This window comes from Podarcis tiliguerta, assembly GCF_965153285.1.
Source record: "Podarcis tiliguerta genome assembly, chromosome: 12".
NCBI classification, from domain to species: Eukaryota; Metazoa; Chordata; class Lepidosauria; order Squamata; family Lacertidae; genus Podarcis; species Podarcis tiliguerta.
In genome coordinates, this window is record NC_139545.1 from 44,247,371 (window position 1) to 44,273,412 (window position 26,042).

The 26,042-nt window shown below is 41.4% G+C and overlaps 1 protein-coding gene across 4 annotated transcripts in view; it reads right to left on the reverse strand.

Annotated features, from left to right (window-relative positions):
* The window catches only part of PFKP (phosphofructokinase, platelet), a 59,902-nt gene that overhangs the window by 13,608 nt on the left and 20,252 nt on the right, over positions 1-26,042 (reverse strand). For all 4 annotated transcript variants that reach the window (XM_083406203.1, XM_083406204.1, XM_083406206.1 and 1 more), the window contains exons 4-15: positions 19,731-19,808; positions 17,126-17,315; positions 15,414-15,579; positions 14,116-14,160; positions 13,919-14,027; positions 12,623-12,718; positions 10,415-10,507; positions 9,366-9,491; positions 8,504-8,568; positions 7,341-7,410; positions 2,550-2,696; positions 292-362 (exon numbers count right to left, since the gene is read on the reverse strand). In XM_083406203.1, coding sequence (XP_083262329.1) covers positions 292-362; positions 2,550-2,696; positions 7,341-7,410; positions 8,504-8,568; positions 9,366-9,491; positions 10,415-10,507; positions 12,623-12,718; positions 13,919-14,027; positions 14,116-14,160; positions 15,414-15,579; positions 17,126-17,315; positions 19,731-19,808 — 1,256 coding nt within the window. The remainder of the gene's footprint in view (positions 1-291; positions 363-2,549; positions 2,697-7,340; positions 7,411-8,503; positions 8,569-9,365; positions 9,492-10,414; positions 10,508-12,622; positions 12,719-13,918; positions 14,028-14,115; positions 14,161-15,413; positions 15,580-17,125; positions 17,316-19,730; positions 19,809-26,042) is intronic.

The window sequence follows — 26,042 nt, forward strand, 5'->3', positions numbered from 1 at the left end:
CATTAAGCAAGTCTTCTCTCCCCTTTTATAATAAGCATTAATTAAAACTATGAGGCAGAATCCAATGTTGCATAAGCAGATTTGCTTATAAACTGGGACTTCACAGTCCTCTTCTCTCGCTCTGCAGCCCCTATGATCTTCCAAAGTCTGCACTAGCAATGTTCACAATAATTTCCCCTTTATTGACTGCTGCATCAAGTCTGTATATAAATCTCCACACTAAATTACACACACACACACACAAGTGAAAGTCAATTTTCTCGAAGATATCAGTATGAAAGATCACATTACCGTTTTGTGCCAAGAATTGACCCGCCTTGGCCAGTCCAACCTCCAACATCTCCCCAGCTGATTTCTTTGATCTATAATTCAAAACAAAAAAGACATAGTTTTTGAATTACCAAGCCCTAGTTTAGATACACATTTTAGGTCATTTCTGCAATGGATATAAAAGTTAACTTTGTTCAGCACTACACTGTACAGCGGGTCCAAACCAATGTTTCTTGCAGTTCAGTTTTCAACTTCCACTTTTCCAGAGAGGATAATAGACCAAGGTACCATCTAATGAAATAGGGAGGCCTACACACCTTCTGTCCTGAACAATTGCACAAAAACATTGCATTCCTTTAATATGAGAAGAGAAACAAAAACAGTGGCAGGTCACAGAATGTGGCACGGGGCTCTGGCACTCCTTCAGATGTTTTTCGTGTGCAGATGGCCTCTCAATATTCTCCACTCTGTGAGCAGAGAAACTGGGGAAATCAACACATTTTTCCAGGGGGAAGATAAAGATGGTGACAGCTTCTCCGAGATGTGGCTCGGTATTAGCAATGGCAGCAGCACAGTTTCTTTCTCTCCACTCCCACAATGGTGTGTGTGTATGTGTGTTTTGCTGTTGTTGCAAGTGCTAACTGTGCTGGTAGTCTGGCCACCATTTTGTGCCCTCCACAAAACCCCAGATCTAGTGACGTTCAAGGACATGGAGGGACAGAGAATGGTGGCTCCAACAAAAATATGGCACAGAACATTTGGAGTGGCTTTCTTTTTTTTTTTTTTTTGCGGGGTAAAGGGGGTTCAGAAAAAGAAAAATCTCAGAAAAATGGCTTCTGATAAATTTTGGCTCAGCTCTAACTTTATCTAATAGGTTAAACAAAATGGAAGTCCAAATGGATTCTTACAAGAGACCTCCAGGTACAGGGCGGTATATAAATTCAATAAATAAAAATAATAATAAAAGTTACAGATAAATTTATATTTTTAGTACTTTTGAGCAATGGTCTCTCCTTATGGTGGAAAGCAACTTGTCAATGGTTTGGGAATGAAATTTTGCAGGTAGTATTAATTTATGTTTTATTCAGAGAAGACACACTGAAATGAAAGGTCCATTAATTTCAATAGATCTACTCTGAGTAAAACTTAAGTTGACTACCACTCTGCAGTCCTAAGAAGTGTCACAATGTGATGCAGTTGAGAGATGCTCTGAAATGTTCAAGCTAATTTCTACCTGTTTAACGAAGAGGCAATCTGGATTTATTTTGAACAATTTATAATAATAACATATATAATATATTATAGACTCATAAACATGCCGCATCAGGAGTCCCAGCACTGGGCACACTGTAAATGTAGCATTCAACAAACACCACCACAACTGAGAAACAAGAATCAAACACAACAGATTTTGTGATATAATTTCAGAAATCGTTATCTAGCGTGTATTCTTATCTCCATAGATTTCATACTCCCACAGCTATTCCGGGATTGGCAAACAGCCAAATGTGGCCTCTTGCCAAGGTCACTTCAAAGCTACCCTTGAGACCAAATATATTGAATCTGATATGGAAGATTTCTCAGGAAGTATCAAAGAAGCAAACGCTTCATGTAAACATAGTTAATCATTTCTTCTACAAGAAGATTTTAAGGGTATTTTTTTAGACGTACGGGGGTAGAATGAGCTGCAATCCAAGCAAAAATAGACCAAACCGTTATGCTTTTACTATATTTGAAACTGGTCTTGCCCCTATTGTGCCTGTGGGAGATGCGCAATATCCATCTGTCATAACAAGACTCCTGCTCCATGTTGTTTGGTGGTGTTGGTCACTTGTGTTCAGTGTTCTAAAAATACCTCACAAACACCCCTCCCGCAACAAATTTCACTAAATTTATCTCTGCAGTCGACATATGTTCTCCCCAAGGAGGCCCTCTCTTCTCCATTCCCATTCCATCATAACTATCAGTGGAAATCCTAGCTCTGGTTTCTTTGAATTGCAATCTTTATATGAAAGTGCACTTTGAAAGCAGGAAAATGAAGTTTTGGGGGCCTGCCAGAGGGCAAGTTAAAACAAAATTAAGAAGAAGAAAATAAGAAGGGCCTGCTGGATGAGGCCAGTGGCCTATCCAGTATCCTGTTCTCATAGGCCGCCTGTGGGAAACCTTCAGGCAAGACCTTGAGCACAATAACTCTTCTCCCTCCTGTGATTTCCAGCAAATGGAACACTTCCTATAGTATTAAGATTTCTTAAAAAATACAATCTTTGGTATATACGAACCAGCCCTCTAGAAAAGCCTTCAAATCCATCAGTGACAGCAAACATTTTGTGTCCTTCAGTTATACCGATCCTCACGGAAGAGCGAACGGCAGCATTCATGCCAGCTGCTGGAGCACCAACATTTAAAACAGCTACATTGAAGTTAGTCTGCAGCAGAAGAGAGAGAAAATATAGTCAGGAACATAAACCCCATGGCAGGCAAAAGGAATCATCAAGCGGTAAATTGGAACATCCAGTTTACCTTTTATCCTGCTGCTAACCGTATCTCCAGTGACAAATATATAAAAGTGCATCAAAAGAAAGCAAGACACACACTTTACCTTCTGAACCCCATCACATTATAGAAAACTTAATTTTAAAACACTAGAAAACACTAATCTTAGCTTGTGGGGTCAACCATTCATAGCACTCAAGGAGCCTTCAGCTATTTGCAATCAGCAGCAGGTCCAAATTAAAATGTGAGGCATTGAACTATCCAGTCCAGATTCTGGCATAACAATAACCCAGCATAGAGAAACAAGCACATGCATTACATACAGAAACAAATTTATACAGAATAGGAATTGTAAACCAAACAACTATATGCATGCACACATGGCTTTTGTGCAATGTTGTTCCTTGGCCCATTGCAACCAAAGTATGTGATGCCTCATGCCGTATTGTGTTGAGCTATGGCGCAAGCGATTGATTCATTATTGCCAGCACCTAACAACGTTTTTAAGTATGTGAGAACCCTATCAGTTTGGCATTTGACAACCACTCTTTCAGCGTTATAAAACTATTGCCATTCCATCTGCCTTTAGCTTGCTCAAGTGTGGGATATAACATTATTCTAGCACCTTTTATGGATCTTTGAGGTGTACATAAGGTAGAACATGAATTTTATTTTTATTTATTAAATTTGTATACCATCTTCATCCAAAGATCGCAGGGCAGTTCACAACGTAAAAATACAAATTTCAAACTACACAATTGCCACAAGCAATTCTCTTGAGGAGAATACAGTCTGTCACAATGGGTTATATGCTGCACAAAATGTTGTATTACAAGATTTTGGTTTTCAGATTGCTGTTTAATTTCTTCATCTACTGCGCTCGAGGAAGCACCGCTTGTATCTAGCAATTCTGTGCTCACATACAGAATATATAAATTTAACGTAGCTGTGCTTAGGCAGAGCTCTAATATAACAACAGCATCTATTTTTTCATTTATGTGCTGCTTTCTCATGTATCTAACACTTGGAAACAAATTTAATGAAGTAATTATTGGTTGTAGTTCTGTAAGTACTCAAAATGCTGATCGACAGAACACCACTATCCCCTCTTTTGCTTTCAGATAAATTGTCATGAATTATACTGCCCCATCCTAGGAAACTAAGAAGCAAATAAGAAAAATGGAAGGAGGAGGAAGAGATTACACATGTCCAAATTTTGAGTGGCATGTAGAAATCTTTTCTCAAGCAAGCAACACTCTTTTCTGGTTTCTTCCTGTGTCTCACATTAAAATATCCCACATCCTGGACCTTGTCAAAGCTGCCTGATTCAATTAATATGGGCCCTTACATTATTAGATAGCCCAACAAGGGGAAGAAAGTGCAGCCCCTCACAAGGTCTGAGGGACAGTGGACCGGCTCCCTGCTGAAAAAGTTGGTCTAGTTTAATTCATGTTAAATTGCTGTTTTAAGGGTTGTTTTTAAAAGTCTGGGACGGATTAATCCATTTTGCATTCCTTTCTATGGGACAGTGTGCCTTGGTTTTGGAATGCTTTAGTTTTGGAATGGACTTCCAGAACAGATTAAGTTTGAGAACCAAGGATTACCACTCTAATCCTCTCCACAATACACTTTATTTATGCAGTTGGATCTCATAACTCAGATGTCAGAATCAAGGCTGACTGATATGTCATAGCTACTTTCAAGGCTGCAATCCTGTGCCCATTTATCTGGGATTTAGCCATATTGGACTCATTTGGATTAACATCTGATAGATATGTATAGGACTGCACTGCTCATCACTCTGTGGCTTGCAAGAGTTGCCTGTCAATACATGGCAAGCCACTTATGTAGGACAACTCAGCATGTGCTTGGGGCAACTCCCCCCCCCCCAAAAAAAAAACCCCCACACAACTGCTAGCAGAAATGTCTGAGAAGGAAAGGTTTGCACTGATGTGGAGAAAGATGGCTTGTCTAAAGCAGATCTATACAAATAGCTCACATGATGACAGCCACCACACCAAGTCATTTAAAGGACCGTCTACATAGTATCATTAAACATAGACAAGGGATGATGAATCATGAGCCGGCTGAATAAAATAATTCTGAATCCTATTTGTGGTTCTGAGTTAATGAAGTTTAGTTGCATCGGGGGCACAACTGGCAAGCAGTTAATGTTCCCCAAGCCCTTTCACAGGCAATGTAATATACCTCCTGTCTCCAATAGCAGCTATGACCTAGTTCTTGTAAACAGCAGATGAAGTGTTAAACCCAGTGCTTTTTCCTGGGGGGAATGCAGGGGAACCCCTAAACATTTTGTGAATCTTTGTACTTTTGTTCATTTATTTTTCTGATTTGTACTATAAAATGGTGATTTTCTTGAGTCAAAATGAGAGTACCCCTAAACCTATGTCTGGACTGTGAGAGTTCAGGCAACAGGACTATGTTCATGTGACAGAATGCCACTTCACATTTCTGCACATGGAAAGTTCTGCACATGGCTTTTAAGGTGCATTGTCACATGAGCCTCTAACCTGAAATGACAAAGGCAGAAAGAGGTTTGCCTCCTTATCAACTGTCTGTGAGAAGCAGGCCAATGTGTAATCAAAATAAGCCATGACCGCCAGTTGTCTCCATCATCTTTTCCTTTTGTTATCTACTGTCCATTTGCTATCTTGTTTCATAGCAGCACTGGAATGTGAGCATGTCTTTAAGGAGGCTAGTCTACTCTTATCTAGACAATTGACTATATCGGCAATTACCAGCCCCCTTGAGAGAAAATTTGGGCTCTTGGAAAGCACAGGCCTATATTTCACCCCTCTGACTGAGGCGTTATTCCCACCTCTGCACAGCATTTCAACAAAGAGCATGTTTCTGAAGAATCTTTCTCCTGTACTTTCTAAGAAGGAAGCTTATGTTGGGAGTGCCTCCCTGGAAATCTGGTTCCCTTATAATCCCTCTGTCCCTATGGTTCTCACAGTCTCTGGTAATTAATTCATGCTTGCAAATGTTGCAAGAATGGCTGGAATTCTCCTAAGCTTGCCAGCTTCTGTGGCATAAATGAAAAATGAGAGCCACTTCAAGGCCGTTTTAATGTATGATCTGCCTCTTATGAGTCTCAGAAAGCAGAAAATAAAACACAACCTGCTCATGCTCGTTCTATCTTCTTAATCACAAAAATGGCAGCCCTATTGGAGAGTCTGGTAGTATGCCAGGCCTCACGTGGAGCCATTTATGTCACTTTTTGTATGGAAAATGAGGAGGCCTCACAACAAGGGGTATTTTCAGAGGACCATGTCTGCCTATGCCAAGTCATATAAAAATAGCGGAACTGAAAATGAGGGGTATAAAAGTCATGTGGTATTTCAAGCGATTCTTGAAATACATGGCATTTTTCTACCTTTTCACCATGACAATAAATGGGGACCTTTCGCATTTTCTGGAGAATTCTTTCAACTTCACAATAAGCACGTCTTATGCGTGCTATTAAAGCTTCTGCAAAGTTACGCTTGGTGTAAATCAAAGTTGTGGCAAAACTGAAGAGCATACTGGTTGTCCAGCTTTAAGCAAAGAAGTGCACAGTCGAAAAACAAAAATAACTATATAGCAAATCCCATTGCCATGCAAAAATAATAGCGCCTGCCAACCTAGCAAGCAAAAGACCTTGCTAAGGTTAGTCACTTTATTTATTTTTTACATACGCTACATGAGATATCATCCTGTTAAAGAAAACAGAAAGATTTAAAAGTAAAACTGTACCCGCAGATATTTCCCATTATTGAGCCATTTTGTAAAACCAGTATGTACATTTCTCCCGACATACATTAGCACTGGGCAAAAAACCTTGTTTTAAAATAACTGTTCAGCTGACCAGCTGGTAGACCACTGTAACACAGCTTGCGGTATATAGATGCATTCAGTACCTCTTGTAAGGTACACCTTTGAATTTCACAACTAGACATGAAATTGGTTATCTGAGAGAGGCCTAGACCTTTCAGGAAAAATTGTATTTTGGTAGTTTAAACAAGGAAATAGATATGGCAATGTTTACAAAATTTAGACTGTTTACAAAATGCTGTATTTACAAAATTTAGATCACTGCCTGCCAGGCTTCAACTCAATATACAAGTCCATAGTCCATAGGTGTTTCCATGGAGACCATTTTCAAAAATCTGAACAACCTGCTGTGTGTGTTTAGATACCTTCTCAACAAAACATGTAGCGTCTTCTACTATATAGAGGACAGTCCTCTATTTGAAAGCAGTTGAAAAGCAGGAAAAGTATAAAGAACCGTAAGGAGGAACAGGAAGGGCCAATCTACAGATTGGCATGTTTACTGTAAGCCATCCATTTATTAGCTCTTGGGACAGCAAACTGAGTAAGGAGAAAGGTCTTCCCCACAATGGCAGGATGGTGTTTCTATTTAAACTGTAGCAACTATTTTTAAATTCATATACATCAGCATTTTCAATTTTTATGCAAATTGGGATGCCCTTTCTTGGTGATGCACTTAATTGGCCACCCTAAGGACACAGGAATGAGGAATTAACCAGACAACTTGACAACTATCTAAGAAGTACCTTGGGAAGGTCAGCAGCCGTCCTTTTGGTAGACAGCAGCTTGTAAGTATTCAAGTTGTTCTCAAAACTCCTGCAACAGAAAACGATATTTTCACGCTGTTGTCTGAATAATAAAGCTATTTCACAATGCTAGAGAATACCGAGAGGTATTTTTCTAACCTAAAGTGTCACTCAGAGAATTGAGTAACTATATATCCTTACTTGTTACTTGGTAGATTGTATTTGAGACATAGGTTGTAGCCATTGGTGTCGCTCTGCTGACAGAGTCACCAATTCTGCTTCTAGTTGGCTTGGGAACCAATGGAACAATGTGAGATGTGGTTTAGGGGACTGAAGTTGGAAGGGGGAACTGGTGAAAAATTCCCCGCTTCCCGGCTAGGCTGGTAGACTCCTCCATTTCCACCAGTGCTTTCCATCATCAGCCCTTCAACTTCATTGGATACAAATCATGGAATGTGAATGATTTTCCATTGTGCAACTTGTTTTATTTTGGAGAGGACTGAATGGGAAATATCTTCACTCTGCTTTCAACGGTTTGATTTCACCTCCAGAGGCGCACTCCCATGTCTCTTGAGATAGACAGATGTCAACAACAACAAATGTCTCATATACATTTAAGACAGGCAAATGACCACTTATGATTTGCCATTTGAGGGAATCTTTCAGAAATTACATTTGCTCCTCCTTGTGCAACTCCACAACTGATACCCACTTAGCATTCAATATTATGTGCTCTATGAACTGCGAAAAGCAATGCAAGCACCATTTCTGATGAAATGGCATTTTAAATTCTGCAGAGATAATACTGGTAGAATTCCTTTTCTGGTATAGAATTGGCCTAGAATAGTCATATAACTTTGGAGGGTTTGGGGGGTTAAAATGTGTACAGTAGAAACTAGAGTAAAAGAATCTATTCCCCCCTGTTCCTTAGCCGTGAAAAATAATCCCTTAACACAGGCATAGGCAAACTCGGCCCTCCAGATGTTTTGGGACTACAACTCCCATCATCCCTGACCAATGGTCCTGCTAGCTAGGGATGATGGGAGTTGTAGTCCCAAAACACCTGGAGGGTTGAGTTTGCTTATGCCTGCCTTAACACAATTAGCTATGATTTATTGGAAAAGTTATTGCTGCCAGCAGAGAAATAAACAACAGAGGAGTACCTTCCACGAAGTTGCACAGCGTCACTGAATCTTTTTCCATCCATGGCTTTCTGTACATCTTGGGTCTTTTTGAAATAAAGAAGGTCATCATTTATTAGAAAATGATATTATCTATCACAATGCTAGAAGGCTATGAAGTAGATCCGAATGGTGACAATTGCTATAGCCTTGCTCAGGTTAGTAAATCCAAATTATTTCAGTGGGATTTATAATGCAATCTGTCTACTTAGAAATAAGCCCCATTGAGTTCAATGGGACTGGTGTCTCAGTAGACATGTATATAATTGGACTCTTAACCAGCCCAGCACTTCAGCCAATGTTACTTCAATGCCTGGGAAAGCTAAAGCATAAATTTTAAAATCAGAAATAAACAGGAAAGGACTATATTTTATTAGGTTCATGGTCTCAAATCATGCATTATAAGACTGCAACATACAGAATGCCTCAATTGAACATTACTGTGAAGGTTTGGGGAAACCAGAATAATCTCAGCATGCAGCTCATTGGTATGTATGTGTATTATGGTATGTGGGTGTTACTGTGTAGTCACTAAGCTAAACTAGCCACAAGAAATGAGAGTTTAGATAGCAAGAGACTCATTGCAAATATAAATGTGCAGCTACTATGTTAAAGGCATCTGCATTACAAAAGGTAAGCCGTGCTGTTTGCTGTCAAGATTCATGGGGCAGTAACGAATAGCCCAGTTACTGTCACTGAAGGAATGACTGGAGTTCATTGTGCCCAACGTGGATAAGAGTTCTGCTCACATCTTTCCAGGCTCCAAGTAACAACCAACTATTGATGGCTAACCAACAAGAGAGTGTCAATGAACAAACACAACTGCTTCTTTTCAGCAACTCACCATCTGCACACACTCCATTAAAGGCAGGCGGACAGCTTGGTTTCCAGACAGGGAGACCACACAAGCAGGAGTTTCAGGTGTTCCCTCTAGAAGGGCAAGGACAGCCTCCACACCCATGCGACTTGCCTGAAAAAGAAAAAAAGAAATCCATAAGAAACCTTTAACCATACGTGAACATATTGCATGGAGGCTATGCCAACTTTGATACATGCCAGCAAGCATCTACAGAATGTTCTTTGTAAAGAATTAGAAATAGGGAGGGATAATTATTCCAATACTATAAGAACAAATGACCACAGGTTGCTTTAAAATCTATCGTGGAACAGATGAGAAAGCAAAGAACCCCTAAATCATGTACATAATTCCATAGCCGATCAAGAGTCTACTTCTTTATCTATATGGCCTCTACTTCCATTCTGCTAAGCACCTATATACGGCCTTGGAAGTTCCGATGCTATTCCCTGATCAGCAACTCATTGTGCTGGAAGGTCAAATCTTGCAGGAAATAGGCAAAAAGAAGTCCAGTCCCCACTGCCACAAATATTGCTTATTCATTCTCCCCTTTTTCCTATGGAGAAGCTGATGAGCGGTGGGCAGGTAGCACCCTTCAGAAGGCTAGCTCTGTGCTAAGGGCTGTCAGATGCAGACCTCATATGCTATGGCTTCATTTACTCTGGACCAGCTATTTTGATGGAATGTCACAACAGGAAATTATGAGACAGACAGAAAACTGATTTCAGTTTTAGATGCTATATATGTATTACAGAATTACCTAGTCCTCCGTGGTTAGAGTGGCATACATGATTCTATCTCGTTTTATCCTAAAGGTTAGGCTGAGAGACACTTATTGTCCAAAATCCAGAGAACACAATGGCTGTGTACAAATTTTAATCCATGACTTGCTCATTTATGTATGACCTTCTCCTCACTACGCCACACTCTAGAGAGCCAGTGGCATTTGTGACTGTTCTACAATCTGAATGAGGACAAGGAACTATGTAACACCCTAAAAACGGTGCTGAACACACAGGCTGCCTGCAGCTACTTACCAAAATCCTATCAAATGCAGAGGGAGTGCCTCCCCTTTGCACATGGCCAAGGATAGTCACGCGAGTGTCATACCCTAGTCGCTGCACCACAAGCTGCAAAAAAGACGAAGTGTCAAGTTAAAGACGAGACTAGGATTATGAGCTGTAACAGCTGCAGAAACACACTGGGGTACTATTGTGCCTGAACAGTAGGTGGAAATCCTAGTTTAAAACTTTAAGAATGCATACAATACAAAGATTATGAAGAGTTAGGATTCTTTAATAGTGATGGAGCAATGCTCTTAAATCCCTTTAACCTTAAGACAAGCAAAATTGATCCCTATGTAAGCAAGTATTTTTAAAAAGTGAAGGTGGCAAGGTTTCAGAACCAGTTTGACTAGAAGCAACAGCAGGATAATAATAAAAAAAAGTGTGTACAGCACTGGCAACGATGTCACCACTACTCCCACTTTGAGTCTTTGAAAAACAATTGTTTATCTTCATCCTGAAAGACTGTTTCCTATAGTAATTAAAGAAGAACATTCTGAAATTACTTAACTCTAGTGCACAAATATTACACTAACAAAAGAATAACTTCTGATGTATCTTACAAGGCTGTGGTAAAAATATCTACCATTGTATACAGAGGAGTAATTGCAAGGAAAAAAACCCAGTCATGTCCTATTCCTTGTTACAATCAGGTCTGTACTCTCCTAACTCCAGATCTGTGAAAACTTTTGTTTCTGAACAAACAGACTGGAGTAGTCTGTTTGTGGGGCAAGATTCCTTGAGAATCTGGCCTCTTTCCAATCAAAATTAAGAATTACAACCTGACAATGGGTGACCCTGTAATCCCAGACTTTGACTGGACATCTTAGTGGGACTGTTTGGCTATTAATCCTTCACCTACCTCCATGTTTGGTAACTTTAGGACAAGGCCTTTGAGGTACAGAAGTGAAAGCCTGAATGCAAGACCCAGGATGCAGAAAGTGATACAGAAAGGGGTTTTGGTATATGGGGTTAGAGAGAGATATTTTATCCGAACTATTATGGGATCTCCCTGTTTGGCATTCCCTTTTGTACATTGTGAGGGAGTGGAGAAGGGGTAAGGAACCACACAAAGCCCTCAAATGTTTGCAGTGTGCTGAGGTGACAGAAAGTAAAGTCGAACAGTCCAGGCTCTACATCTGAGTCAGAGGTGGTTTCAAAGAATTTTTACAAGTATAAGTGTGTTGGCGGCAGAAGGAAAGGTAAAGCATATGCAGCAGAGAATGGCCACACAATTTTGAAAGGCGGTGTGTTCAAGCTCACCCCACCCCCACTTGCAAACACTGAAGAAACCCATACTATGTCAAGGTAAGTTATGGCCTCCTTGTGGTTTGTGCAGCAGCATCTTACTCATCTTGGAACTATTTTACAATCCACATTAAAGTTGAAGATTTTTCTTCCCTTTTATAGCACTTCTGGGTCACTGTCTGGCTGAACAGTGTAACAGTTTGTTCTGAGAAGCCTTGATGATAGAGCAGGCTCAAATTGCCGGGACTGTAGCCGAGTTGAGAAGAAGAGGAAGAAGAAGAAGAGGAGGAGGAGGAGGAGGAGGAGGAGCAGGAGGAGTTTGGATTTGATATCCCACCTTTCACTACCCTTCAGGAGTCTCAAAGCGGCTAACATTCTCCTTTGCCTTCCTCCCCCACAACAAACACTCTGTGAGGTGAGTGGGGCTGAGAGACTTCGAAGAAGTGTGACTGGCCCAAGGTCACCCAGCAGCTGCATGTGGAGGAGCGGAGACGCGAACCCGGTTCACCAGATTACGAGACTACTGCTCTTAACCACTACACCAAACTTAGTTCATATAATGGATATAATTTGATAACAAAAATCAGTTCAGCACTGAGAACTGAAGGCATTCTCCTTGTTTTGAATGTTTTGACCAGGTCCTACAAAATACCCAAATAACACAGTATACTCATTTGTATTTGTGTGTTTGTTTTATGCCTTTTAAAAGGCAGCAACTAGGTTACAATCATAATTACTGAGATTATATTACTGCTAAAGGACACAGATATAATATTTATTGTATTGCCTGAAATGATTAAAATGCAATCAACCATATAAAGAAAGGCTAATTATGTTCATAGAGAAATGATACACGCTTTACGCTGTGTGGAAGAGAAGCATCCAGTTACATATATCCTTGGTAGAAGATTTGATTGGCAGCTTGATACTTACATCCTTAACTTGCTCTGAAGTTATAGGCTGATTGTGGCAATCAATGGCACCTTCTGCTACAATTATGATATTCAGCCTTTTCTTTCGTGCACGGTTCTAGGGTAAAAAAATGCAGAAAAGTCATTAAATCTGCCTCATGGTCTGAGACCACAGCAAATAGCTGAAGTTCAAAGCTGGGCTGTACCTTGAAAGCTTCTCAGACTATTACAACTACTTATTGTGTTGTTGCCATTTCGAAAATGAACATTAATCACCCCACAGACCTTGCTAAACCAGGATAAAAATAATGCTTTCTAACACATTTTTACCACTTCATTATTGCTGGCAACCCCAGCCAGCTGCGGATTGCCTTGTTGGCAAATAACCCTTCCTCCTTGCAACAGTAACATCATCATATAGCCCATGGGCAGGCAAACTAAGGACCAGGGGCCGGATCAGGCCCAATCGCCTTCTAAATCTGGCCCGCAGACGGTCTGGGAATCAGCGTGTTTTTACATGAGTAGAATGTGTCCTTTTATTTAAAATGGATCTCTGGGTTATTTGTGGGGCATAGGAATTCGTTCATTCCCCCCCCCCCCAAAAAAATATAGTCTGGCCCCCCAACATGGTCTGAGGGACAGTGGACCAGCCCCCTGCTGAAAAAGTTTGCTGATCCCTGATATAGCCGATCAGGTCTAAATCCTCAACACTAGCGATATCTTCCATTCTAGACATTAGTACCAAAGATTAGAGTCAGGAGGACGACAAAGCAGTTCACAAGGGAGTGCTGTCATTGGTCACCTAAATGCCAGGTGCCTGCTGGCAAGGGGTGCCTGCTATCTGAACATGTTCCACAGACAGGGCCGGCCCACCCATGAGGCAAGGTGACTGCTTCGGGTGGCAGGATTCACAGGGGCAGCAAATTCCAATGTGTATCTTTATTCCCCCCTTGTTCCTGATGTAGTTTTTCACCCACCCCTTCTTCCATGGCAGGGAGGAGGGCATCATTTTGTTGTTCACCTCAGGTGCCAAAATGTTTTGAGTCTGCCTGGATGTGCCTTCCCTCTATGATGCCCTATGGGTGGGTGGGTGGTCTTTACTAGGTGGAAATGGAAAGATGATGAAAAAGGAGGACAATTTTGCAGTAGGAAAACAATGCTGTGGAACACTTCTTCCATTTTGGCTCTACCCAGGACACTGCGGGGTTGAAAGCTTTCCGGCCATCCCTGATCTTTTCTTTGAGGAACCTAGTAAGCTTTCAAAGAAGCCTAAGAGATCCCAGGACAGAGTTTGAAAGCCACTGCAGAAAATAATTACCTCAGAAAGCCTAGAACACATATGATCTTCCCATCCTTCCTCAGGTGGATATTCAGGAATAAAGACATAATCTGCACCACAGGCTAAGGCACTAACAAGAGCTAGGTACCTAGAACAAAATCAGAAAATCCAAATGAGAACGTGAACTATATATTTCGGCAATTTTAATTAAATGTGGTGTTGGCAGACATACGTACCCACAGTGTCTCCCCATCACCTCCAGGACAAAGGTCCTCTGATGGCTGTAACAATTACAATAAATATTAATAGCGTCCCAACAGCATCAAAGTATGAAGTGATATGTACAAATGCACAGAAAGAAGACAGGCAATTGTTTGGCACTATAGAAACTATATTTGCGCTTGTGTTTTCTGTCTCCCCCCCATACACTTTTTAACTTTCTGGTTTGCAGCATACTATCATGTGCCATTATTCTTTGCATTCTTATTTCCCTCCCAAACTAAGATTGCAGACCACTGTGTCACACTAAATTTAATGAAGTCATGCCATTTAAGAGAGAGTGTACAGGTTATTCCTCAAATCTTAAATGCCTTTCAGTGATGGCTACTATTTGAAAAACTGCAAAACTAGGCCAGTCCTCACAATCAAATCTCAATCCCCCCCCCATTTGTTCACAGAACTAAACTAAATACAAAAAAGCAATATTAAAGCAAAGCCTAACTTAAAAGCCCCTGACCTATGCAAGATGGGCTTTCCCCCTCTTTTGACCTCCACATGCAGTTTTCATACCACTGCATGTGTCTGATGATGTGATAAATACCAGCCCAAGTGACAGGACTCAGCTGCCATTCCCAGGAATCCAGAAATGCCTTCCAGAGCTCCATTATCCTCTGGCTACACAATGCAGAAGGCTGCAAACCTCCACAGAAGCTGCTTAAATGCCATTGATTTCAATAGTATTTAAGCAGACTACGGTCAAAAGTTTGAATGCAATGCCAATCTGTGTTTTAGCATTGTGTGAATGAGTAACTGTAAGCCTTGACCTCTCTTGCTCCCTGCTCCTCCTCTGGAACGGCTGTGAGGAGATTGGAGGTACTGTATGTGCTTCCTAGTTTAAACTAAGCAGTTCCTCAATCCATCAGAACTGGGAGCTCCAATTAGTTTAAACTGAGAGTGATAACCCCTTTTTGTCCTGAGGGCAGCATTCTGCGCATGCCAGTGGTGGCAGGGTAAAAAATAATAGTGGATGCAGTTAAAGACTGCCAGATCTTTCCACAAATACACATTACAGGAAAGATAGATAGGGATGCCATTTTTGACATCCTTGTTTGTATTCTCATCTAGCTCCTCCCTTTGTCATAAAATGCAACGCAGGCAGGTTTGCCGTGTGCACATAACCACCCTTCTGTCTTTGGCAAAAGGATGAAATTAATACAACTTCAGTGCACTTTAATACTGCTAAATAAAAGAACCATGGCTCTTAGCCATTGCCCAAGTGGCCATCTTAAAATTTCACATCCTGAGTTCAAAGTACCTTTGAGCAGTGGTCATAATGGCATCCACAACTTCAATGATCCTGTGCAAGGCAGAGTCAGTGCCAATGGTCATATCGGTACCACAGAAGTCATTGTCGATGGAGCCAACCATTCCCACAATGTTGAGGTAAGCGTACTTCTTGATAGCCCCTTTTTCAATCTCACCTGGCAAAAAAGCAAGAGAAAAATAGATCCAGAAATGTCTGACAAACACCACAGCCCTCCAGTGAATTTAAACCAATGTAGCTTTAGCATTTATTGGCTTGGTGTGTGTAAGAGGCAAGAAAATCTCTTCGTGAATGAAGGATTAAGTAAATTAATGCTGCATGAAGCTTCACCAGTGAATGGGAGTTTTATTTCTGCCATCAGTTATTGGGAAAGAATGGGGAGTGGGCTAGGAGACCAAAGATGTCCTCACTTTATTGGGGTCATGGAACTGTTTTGAAGTTTTGATAAGACTGTGCTTGTATGAATAGACAAACAACAACAACAACTATTAACCTTTAAATGTAACCAGTTGTACTCAGTACAACACAAGCTGGTCCAACTAATGGCCTCAGAGCCACTTCTACCGCCTAAGTAATGTTTAGAAAGGTAGAAAGCTTGTTCAGAGTTTCACTCCAAAGAAAAAGCCATTGTTTCCACACAAGAGAGCTCACATTGAAATTTTTAGGTTTAAAACTCTTTATCTCTTTAGGTTTTGTGGTGTGAAAATATGATTGCCAGATGTCACTAACTGTGCTTCAGAGTTTGACCAAACTGTGTACTGCTTGAGAGGCAAAATACACTTCTGCTCCTCAGAGCACTTGCTGGACAAGACAGCACCCATTGCAGAATACAGTAACTGGCCAACCCGAAATAGTGACTCAAATTCTCATTTGTCATCCATGTATTACAAATGCTGGCCATTTTCAAAGCAGCCATATGCTCTTTATTTGTTATTAAGAGTTTCACAAAACCAGTTAATTGTATCAAGGGCCATTATAGCTCCTCTATTGGCAAATAAGATGTTACCACAGTGCTACGCACTCTCAACCAGGGATAAAACTACACGGCAGTGGCTATCAGTACTGGCTTTTGAGGGCAAAAGCTAGGATTAAGAGCCTAATTCTGTGACAGAGGCAAGTGGGAGAACAGAACTGTCTAGGTACAGTTTGTCTCTCAGATGCCTTCTTGGAATCAGCAAGGAAATAAGTGACAAACTGCATCGTTGTGTAACACTAGGACCTCAATCCAAGCACCTTCACCTCTGTATCCACTTGCAATCCTAGTGTAAATGCTCCTCAGGTATGGAATACTCTCCCCTTCAAGCTTTGGCCAGCACAAACCTTGTTATATTTTAACAACAGCTGAAGACTCTGCTATTCCACAAAGGGTTTTTTAAATGGGCTGTCATGTGTCTGAGTGATATTTGTCGGTGCATGTCTAATCTGACAGATATATTTAACAGAAGGGAGAAGGTTGCACTTTAAAGTATATTCTACTTGGTTTTTATTTAATTGCGAAATGCTCTGAGATCATGGTGATGTAGGGAGGGATATAAATCTTATACAATAAACTAACAACATTAAGCACTTGTACAGCACAACAAATACGTTTTCTGTGCACTTTTCTGCTGATGTACCAAAGGTGGTTTGCAATTTTAAAATACTAAAATAAATGACATAGAACTTGAGGTGCTTAACGTCCCAAAAGCTTAACCACGACTTACCATTTTGTGCCAGTTCCTCTAAAAGGCCATTCCACTCCTCACGGAAAAGATTAGCCCCTGTTAAGCTGCCGTCTCCACCAATCACACAAAGGTTAGTGATGCCACACTTCACCAGATTGCAGGCTGCCTTCAAGCGGCCCTCCCGGGTCCGAAAAGCTTTGCAGCGGGCACTGCCAATGACCGTTCCTCCCTTCAAGAGAAAAGAGAAGAATCTGGTTGAGGGAACAAGCTCTCCAGATTTCACTTCCATTGCTTTAAGCACTAATGCAGAAGCTGGTGCTGGCAGGAGTATAATAGAGTATATAGTCCATGGGTAGGCAAACTAAGGCCCAGGGGCCGGATCTGGCCCAATCGCCTTCTAAATCCGGCCTGCAGGTGGTCCGGGAATCAGCATGTTTTTACATGAGTAGAATGTGTCCTTTTATTTAAAATGTATCTCTGGGTTATTTGTGGGGCACAGGAATTCGTTCATTTCCCCCCCCAAAAAATATAGTCTGCCCCCCCCACAAGGACTGAGGGACAGGCCCCCTGCTGAAAAAGTTTGCTGACCCCTGATATAGTCTGTATACATTTCCTACCTTTGTTGTCAGCTGTAAACACTACTTGGTTAAAGAAATATGCAACATTTCCTTGTCCTTGTGGGATTGAAAATGATTTTAAGCTATTGCGCTTATTTTTGTAGCTCACTGGTTCCCAACTATTCCTTTTATTCTAGGGACAAAATTCATTATTAGCGGTCAAACAACAGCACCAGTGATGAGACAAAAGGTCACCTTTACAACCCGATAGTGCTCCTTGCCATAGCAATGCCTTTATTAGCAGGGAACCTTAAACTGAGGATTGCAGAGAGGAAAAGCAAGGTGGCAGGGAGAGTTGACTGAATTGCCGTAACAAGAGAGACGCTTCCTCTCTTGCCAGGAAGCCTGGAGGTGACCATGGGATGTGTAGCTAAGGGTGGGTTTCCTGTCAAACCTGTTCATAAGTCAGCTAGGCACCAGACAAGAAGGATCAGTCCTGGAAGCCTCAGCTGGTAAAATGTTGAGGGCAGTAGAGAGCATGGGGAGAGAGGAGCTCAGCAGTTGCTGCTTCCCTCTCGTGCCTGAGATCCAGGCTAAAATAAAAACAGAAAGCATTGATACACCATGGTTCCCTACACCATGTGCAGTGCTTGTCTGACACAGAGTAGCAACAGTATGTTGGTTTTCTGCAGAGGTCATTTCATTTCAGATCAGTTGGATATTTGGGGGAGGGAGGAAGAAACAAGAAAAGAAGAGACTAGGGTCAATGTTGTGAGTATAAAATGGGATAAGCCCCTGCGTGCTACACTGAACTCCGCGGAGAAAGGGCAGGATGCAGGTGTGAAATTACAACATTGACCAGAAGATCCAATATCTTACATTTAACAGACTTTAATCCTCTTTACTTGGCTTACGCACAATGCACAGCATTTATGGTCGTCTGGTACAGATGGTGACTAAAAATGATGGCTGGTAGTCAGTTATATATAAACTTGAATTATGGATAACAGATGTGATAATAAAGTGATTGCTACTGGGGAATAAACTACATTAATGACACGTTCCTTAATAAGTAACACACACATTACTGTTACTCATGACTATAGGACAAAGTAGCATTTCAGCCAGGTTCTTTTTGGCTTTCCTGCTATCATTGCACAACAGTTTCCTTTATTTCTTTATCAATTTTTCAATCTGGACTTGGTATTCTGTTCCTCCACACCTTCAGAACTGCTGCTGTGCAAGATTTAAAAGTCAGGAAGAATCAGTGTTTCAGCTGAATCTTACGAAACAGATAATCTGTTCCGTTAGTTTTATAGTATATGGTTCAAAAGCGTAAATCCCTTCAGTCAAGGTTTAAATCACATTTATTATCCTTGACTGAAGTTCTGCCACCGGTCAGAAGTATTTTTTGCATACTAGAAGAGTGTCAATATAAGAGAAAAGTGTTATGTAATTTCCTTTGCTGAAAACATGCTAGTTGCTGATTACGCAATATTAATTCCTCTTTTTTGATGCAGGAAAAAGAATTAAAGCTATGACCATATTTTGCTCTCAGAACGGTGTCAGTTTACTGTGGTACAGGGCTCATCTACGCTGAAAACATTTCTTGGCACTACCATACCCATACGTGATGCGAGTCACGGCAGGCAGGGAATTTTCCTGCAAGAGGAGCCAAGCTCAAGCCAACACAAAACAGTTATTAAATCCTGAAGGGAACATAGGAACATTATTTATACTGACTCATACTAGGAGGGGGAAATAAAAAGCAAAGAGAGCTCTGCTGGCATCTTTCTGCTTGGATGCTGCTCCATTTCTCTTCCCTGAACATAAAAAAAATGAGAGAGACAATAAGGCTGCCCAGATATTTGTGCACTGAAAATATTGGATGGTGACAGAAGCAAAAATTCTAAGTAAGTATATCTAAGACTTACTTTCAAATAAACAGGTTTGGGACCGAAACACAAAGCTGTTTAGTGCAAAGCATTTTGCTCAATTACTAAAACATTTTATTAATTAGGTCTTTAGGGATGGTTTTTAGAAAAGTAACACACTTGCATGAAAATGATTCTTAATTCAGGACCTACCACTTGGAGGATGCTTGAAACACTTTCCCATGTGACTTCAACAATGTTGTCACCTCCATCAACCATGCCCTGGTAACCCTGTGACAAGAGAGAAACATTATAGAAACCTGACATATAAAAAAGAGCATTCATTTAAGAGGGGATTAAATACAATTGTAACATAAAAGGGTTTTTATGATAAAACCTACGCTAAGTTTATGATCAAGTAAGATGGATAGGAAAGAACGAGAATGGTGCCACCATTGCAAGCAAGAAGATTTGAAATGAAAGGCTAAAACAGTTTACAGTGGTACCTCAGGTTAAGTACTTAATTCGTTCCAGAGGTCTGTACTTAACCTGAAACTGTTCTTAACCTGAAGCACCATTTTAGCTAATAGGGCCTCCCACTGCTGCCCTGCAATTTCTGTTCTCATCCTGAAGCAAAGTTCTTAACCTGAAGCACTATTTTTGGGTTAGCGGAGTCTGTAACCTGAAGTGTATGTAACCTGAAGCGTATGTAACCTGAAGCGTATGTAACCTGAGGTACCACTGTATAATATCAGCCACCACAGGAGCCAACTCTTAGGGGCAGTTATATGCAGTCAGGGCAAATTCAAAGAGGTCCCATTGCTGCAGGAGAAGGAAAAAAGTAGAACCACACACATATGTAGTCTTTGGGGGAAGCTATGAGAGCATAAACATGTTAAGAACTATACATTTGTAGTGTAGATAAACCTTTTGTGTAAAAATTCACTAAGGCTGGTTTATGTATATGGTGTTAAGGCACTGTGATAATCTGCAAAACTCCTAAGTGCTACCTGTCCCTTTCTCTGAATACACATTTCAGAACAAATCTCTTATCTATAATTTTCTCTAAAACATTGTTGCTTTTTCTTTTAAAAGATCTGATTGCTTGTTGGAAGCCTTAATGTTTACTGTGTATCCATTCCCTACATAATTTGACTGTACTTCCAGCTGAGGTAATGTAAATCAAAACAATTTTGCAGCTGATAAACCTGAGAGTGTTGCAGTGTTCACAGAGACAAAGTAAGAATAGAGATAAAGGCATTCACAGACAAACACAGAAAATTCTACACTAATTACAAGTACAAGCATGTTACAGCACCCATGGCTACTCTCCACTGCAGACAGAGGGTGAATCACCAGAACAACAACGTCCATTGAAGCTGTTGTGCTCATGATGGTTTCTGAAGTGGAACGGAGGAAATCTCTGTCCTTTCAACATATCCTTTGGAATTTCCCAGCCTACGTGCCATGGCACCGGATTTGCCCGATTATATTCTGGTACCTACAACAAATACCTCTTTGTGGCAGACCCATGCATTCAAGAGATGTTGGCTATGATTTATTCTTCAGCTAATGAAGCATTCAAAAAAACAAAACTGCATCTCATCATATGCTCCAGTTCTCCCAGGGTAGTCCTGAATTTCTGATCCCTATTCCTAAAAAAGAGTGAGTCGATTTTCTCACTGTTTTGATTTTTGAGGTTTGGGATGGGGAGTACCTTAATTTTAATGTTTAAGTTGGTACAATATGCACTAGAGTTGCTACATTTTCCATTTGTTACATTTCAGCACCATCCCCAAAGTCTCTAGAAGCAGATGCACGCCACTTCTTAAGCAAAGATTATTTCACAGACTGTAGCTGGTAAGGTTTACTTTGCCTTATAATGCTAGAAGGCATCTGTGGTTTTCTGGTTACCAGAATCTCATATCACACACTTCTTAAAAGAAAAACCAACGGCCAGACTTTTGTGGGTGGTGAGGTGGGGGATAGAATTGCAAATAAACTTCTCCCTCTATTCCACCAACACCCTTCTATCCAGATAATAGATGGTGCTGAACATGTTTGAATTAAATCTATTCTATAGTAAATCCTGATCCATTGTGAGGTTAAGCAGTGTATTAAACTTCTCACTTAGGACAAGCTAACTGCTGCAGTCTAAATATATTCAGCATCCTTTTCTTCTTGAATATATCACAACATACACACACACATACTGAGCTAAAGTGGCCCACTTTTTCTTATCTAATGTTGCTTTCTCATATACTGAAAATTATGCTTAATAAAGGCATAATCTGACAAATTCCCAGTTATCTAATTTCTCTTGATTTATACCTAGAGACTATTAACCACTCAATAACCTGCTCATCCATATTAATGAGCAATAATTATAATTTCTCATCATAAATATTGTACCCTGAAACCTTACCAAAGGGTGGGAAATCTGGGGTGGGGGTAAATGCAATACTGTATGTAGCCCTCTAGATTCTTCCAAGGGCATACCCCTTACTAATCCTGCTCTGAGCTCTACAGAAGTGCTTTTGTCTGAATGTGGCTGTGTGAGTGAAAACCTCTGGCTTTCATGTGGCTGGAGCATTGCCAGCTGAGCCTCTTGGGCTTGCCGATTGGAAGATCAGTGGTTCGGATTCCCGCGACTGGGTGAGCTCCCGTTGCTCTGTCCCGGCTCCTGCCAACCTAGCAGTTTGAAAGCATACCAGTGCAAGTAGATAAATAGGTACCACTCTGGCAGGAAGGTAAATGGTGTTTCCGTGTGCTCTGGCTTCTGTCACGGGCCTCCGTGCATCAGAAGCGGTTTAGTCATGCTGGCCACATGACCCAGAAAGCTGTCTGTGGACAAACGCCGACCTGAAAGCAAGATTAGTGCTGCAAACCCATAGTCGCCTTTGACTGGACTTAACCGTCCAGGGGTCCTTTATCTTTTTTTACCTTTACCTACAAAGCAGTGGTGTAGCGTGGGTTGTCAGCACCTGAGGCAAGGCAAGTAATTTGCGCCCCCTAACCCATGGATTTGTGCCCCTCTAACCCTAACCCTATGGGACGCGGGTGGCGCTGTGGGTTAAAGCCTCAGCGCCTAGGACTTGCCGATCGAAAGGTCGGCGGTTCGAATCCCCACGGCGGGGTGCGCTCCCGTTGTTCGGTCCCAGCGCCTGCCAACCTAGCAGTTCGAAAGCACCCTTGGGTGCAAGTAGATAAATAGGAACCGCTTACTAGCGGGAAGGTAAACGGCGTTTCCGTGTGCTGCGCTGGCTCGCCAGATGCAGCTTGTCATGCTGGCCACGTGACCCGGAAGTGTCTGCAGACAGCGCTGGCCCCCGGCCTCTTTGAGTGAGATGGGTGCACAACCCTAGAGTCTGTCAAGACTGGTCTGTACGGGCAGGGGTACCTTTACCTTTAACCCTAACCCTAGATGTTGTGCCCGGTGCGGCCGGTCCCCCATGCTACGCCACTGCTACAGAGATCACATCTATAACTACATTTCTCTGGATCCTCACCCACTGCTGGCTGGCATGTAGCCACCAGAAGGTTAAAACAAAAATAAATTAAAGTTGTTTTATCATATACTTTTAATACTTTCTGGGGATTTTTGGTAAGATTTGTAAGATTCACCAGAAAAGTGGTATCAAAATAAATAGTTCAATGTGTTTTTTACTGGATTATTTTATGAAGAGCTGTGATTCCAGTCTATTCATCATCACCAATACAAAAGGTTTACACACCAAACACTTCCGTCATTCCAGGGGGCTCTTAGAGAAAAGTCAGTTTTCTGATAGGCACTTGTGTGTTTAAACAGAAAGGGATATTGAAGACAAACCACCCCACAACTTGTCTGCAGCCCGTTTGCATTTCTGCCTTTGCTAAGTTACAGTCAGCACAACTTCCAGGTTATCGCAGCTTGGAATGCACAGCTGACACAAAACGGTAGCAGTGCTGACATGGGGGCTACTTTTCCCCACGACCTCAACGCATAATTACTTCACTGAACAAATAAAACTCTTGCTGGGAGGAAACAGGATAAAAAAAGCAGCAGAATAAAGATGCTAGGAACTACAACTCTGTAACACATCAATGTAAGACCCGGAACTCCACGACTTGGCTCTCTAATCAGGGTACAATTATCCTAAACACAAATAAGCTGCAAGTCTATGTAGCAGGCAGTAAGACCCACTGAAATCAGTGAGACTTACTTTGGAGTAAGCTGTGCTATTAGTCAAATTAAACTTTAAAAAAGGTATCAAACAGTTGCCAACCTTCCCACCTTCAAAGGTCAAAACACTGGAAGCAAGCAGGAGTTAGCTATTACCTCCCAAGTTTTTCCTTTGACCTTTGGAACTGAAGAGGAAATAGTCCCAGAGCATAGTTGGGTTAATTACAGATATGAAGCTATTATGCTGCCTTGTCCAAGTCAGCTAATGGTACATCTGTACAGTACAGGCTACATGGAGTGGCAGCATCTAGTTGTCTGACCAGCTTTACCTAGAGATGTCAGAAACTGAACCTGGGAACTCCTGCCTGCAAAACAGGTGTTCTACCATGAAGCTTATCTTTTCATAAACTTAGGAAATTGGTATCTTTTAGCTACTAAGTGGTTTTAAGAGTCTTTTTGAAGCATTTGCTTAAAAGAATGTTAATGGCCTGAAATAACTTCCATTATAGAATAAGTTTGCTGCAAGAGCAAAAAAAAAGGCAGCACTCCAAATGCATTGCATACAGAAATGGAAGATTGCATCCAGAATGCCAATGAAATCATGCCAGGGATAAACCATTAGTGATTTGATCTGCCCACCTATATAGTCTCCATATTCCTGTTAAATTTATCAGTTGCTTTTTGCCACTTGAGCAAAGAGACAGGCAAAGGGCTGTTTAACACTCTCCTCCAGGGTGAACAACTAGAGAGATTTTCTTTCGTATGTATCTCATGCTAAATGTAATGTGGGTCATCAGAGGGGCCTGTAGGGCTTAAGAGGCCCTTTGCCTGAACCTCAGCTCAGAGATTCTGTGGAGAGCCAGTGTTCAGTTCAGAATGTGACCCCCCGCCCCCCAGTCAGCCAGCAGTATAAGAGGACAGATTTGAGATAACTTTTTGCAGAGATAAGGGAAAGAAAAATATTTCCAACCATAAAAGCACCCAGCTCCTTTCAAGCAAGGTGGCAAAATACTTTTCAGTAAAACAGTAAAACAGGAACTTCCAGCGCTGGCATGACACACAAATACTTGGTTAGTTGCTGTGGCAATACTACAAAGGATTGTGGTGCACAGAGTTCCGCTTGCCTGCATATTCATATGTTTTACAGTTCCTCGACTCACAAGTTACGGAAGTAGACAGGCATAGGCCAGCAAAGACAAAGAGCCGGACGGGGGAAAATACTTTTCCGTATAAAAACACTTCCTAATGCACTTTGAATCTCTACAATCACATCAATTCAGATGCAACTTTATCAAGAGCTGAATGCTTTATTAGCTTATAAACTTAAGGACAATAGGCTCTTTGTATGGCTTTGGAAGAAGTCCAGTGAACATTCAGCATGCATAGATTCAAATATATATCACGTCCTACAATAAGGATACCACCCACTATAAAAACAACTTGGATGGATATGCAGAATGAAGTCTTAGGGCCAGCAATCGAGCTTCATGAACTTGGGCAGAGGGGAATTTTCCAGTGTATATTCTACCCCTAAGTTCCTATAGACACCATCACCAAAGTTAGTCAACAAAATAAAACAAAGTCTACCTTCCACATCACAAGAGATTTTCCCTTGAAGCTGAAAGGACTGTGGGGTGTACAGGTGTCAGTAATCCACATTACATGGCTTTCGATTGAATGCACACCTAAATGCACATGTTCACAGGGATGCACACTCAAGTGCAAATCTGTTCTTGCTGGCAGCAGGTTACATGGCACATCGGAGCGGTAAATAACGTCATCTGCCCTCCTTGTTGCCTCATAAACCACTAGCCTTGTGTTGGTTGGGCTGCCTGAATGTCAGCTGCATAGGCAGCAGTGATGTTTGAGCCAAAAAACCTGTGGCCAAGTTTCTCACTGGTGGAGAGAAGTCCTTATTACTTTAAATTAAGCCATGTTATGGTGCACTTGTGGGTCACCTCAGAGGGGCAACACCAATACTTCTGATTGTCACGGAAGTGCCATCCCCTTGCTACTGGTGTTCTTTACCTGTGAGGTTTGTTCACTGTTGTTACTTTTGCTGTGGGCTCGATATCTGTTGCCTGACATAGCAGAGGATGTACAAGTCTTGTCACAAAGTGAGAAAGAAAGTGGTGTGCGTCCCACAGGGTGAGAACATACTAGAAGAAAACCTCGATAGGCTGAGAGCTGCAGCGGGAAGTAGGGTGGTTGTCATTACATCCCAAGTGAGAAACATGGGCTGGGAGGCCAAATATTATTAAACAGCTACTAAAAGGTGTTTCTGGCCACTGAGACTACCTCAGCCTCCAGTAACAGAGCTGGATCCAGAAAGAGTTCCACATGCCCCAGAGGTGTTTTGTTTG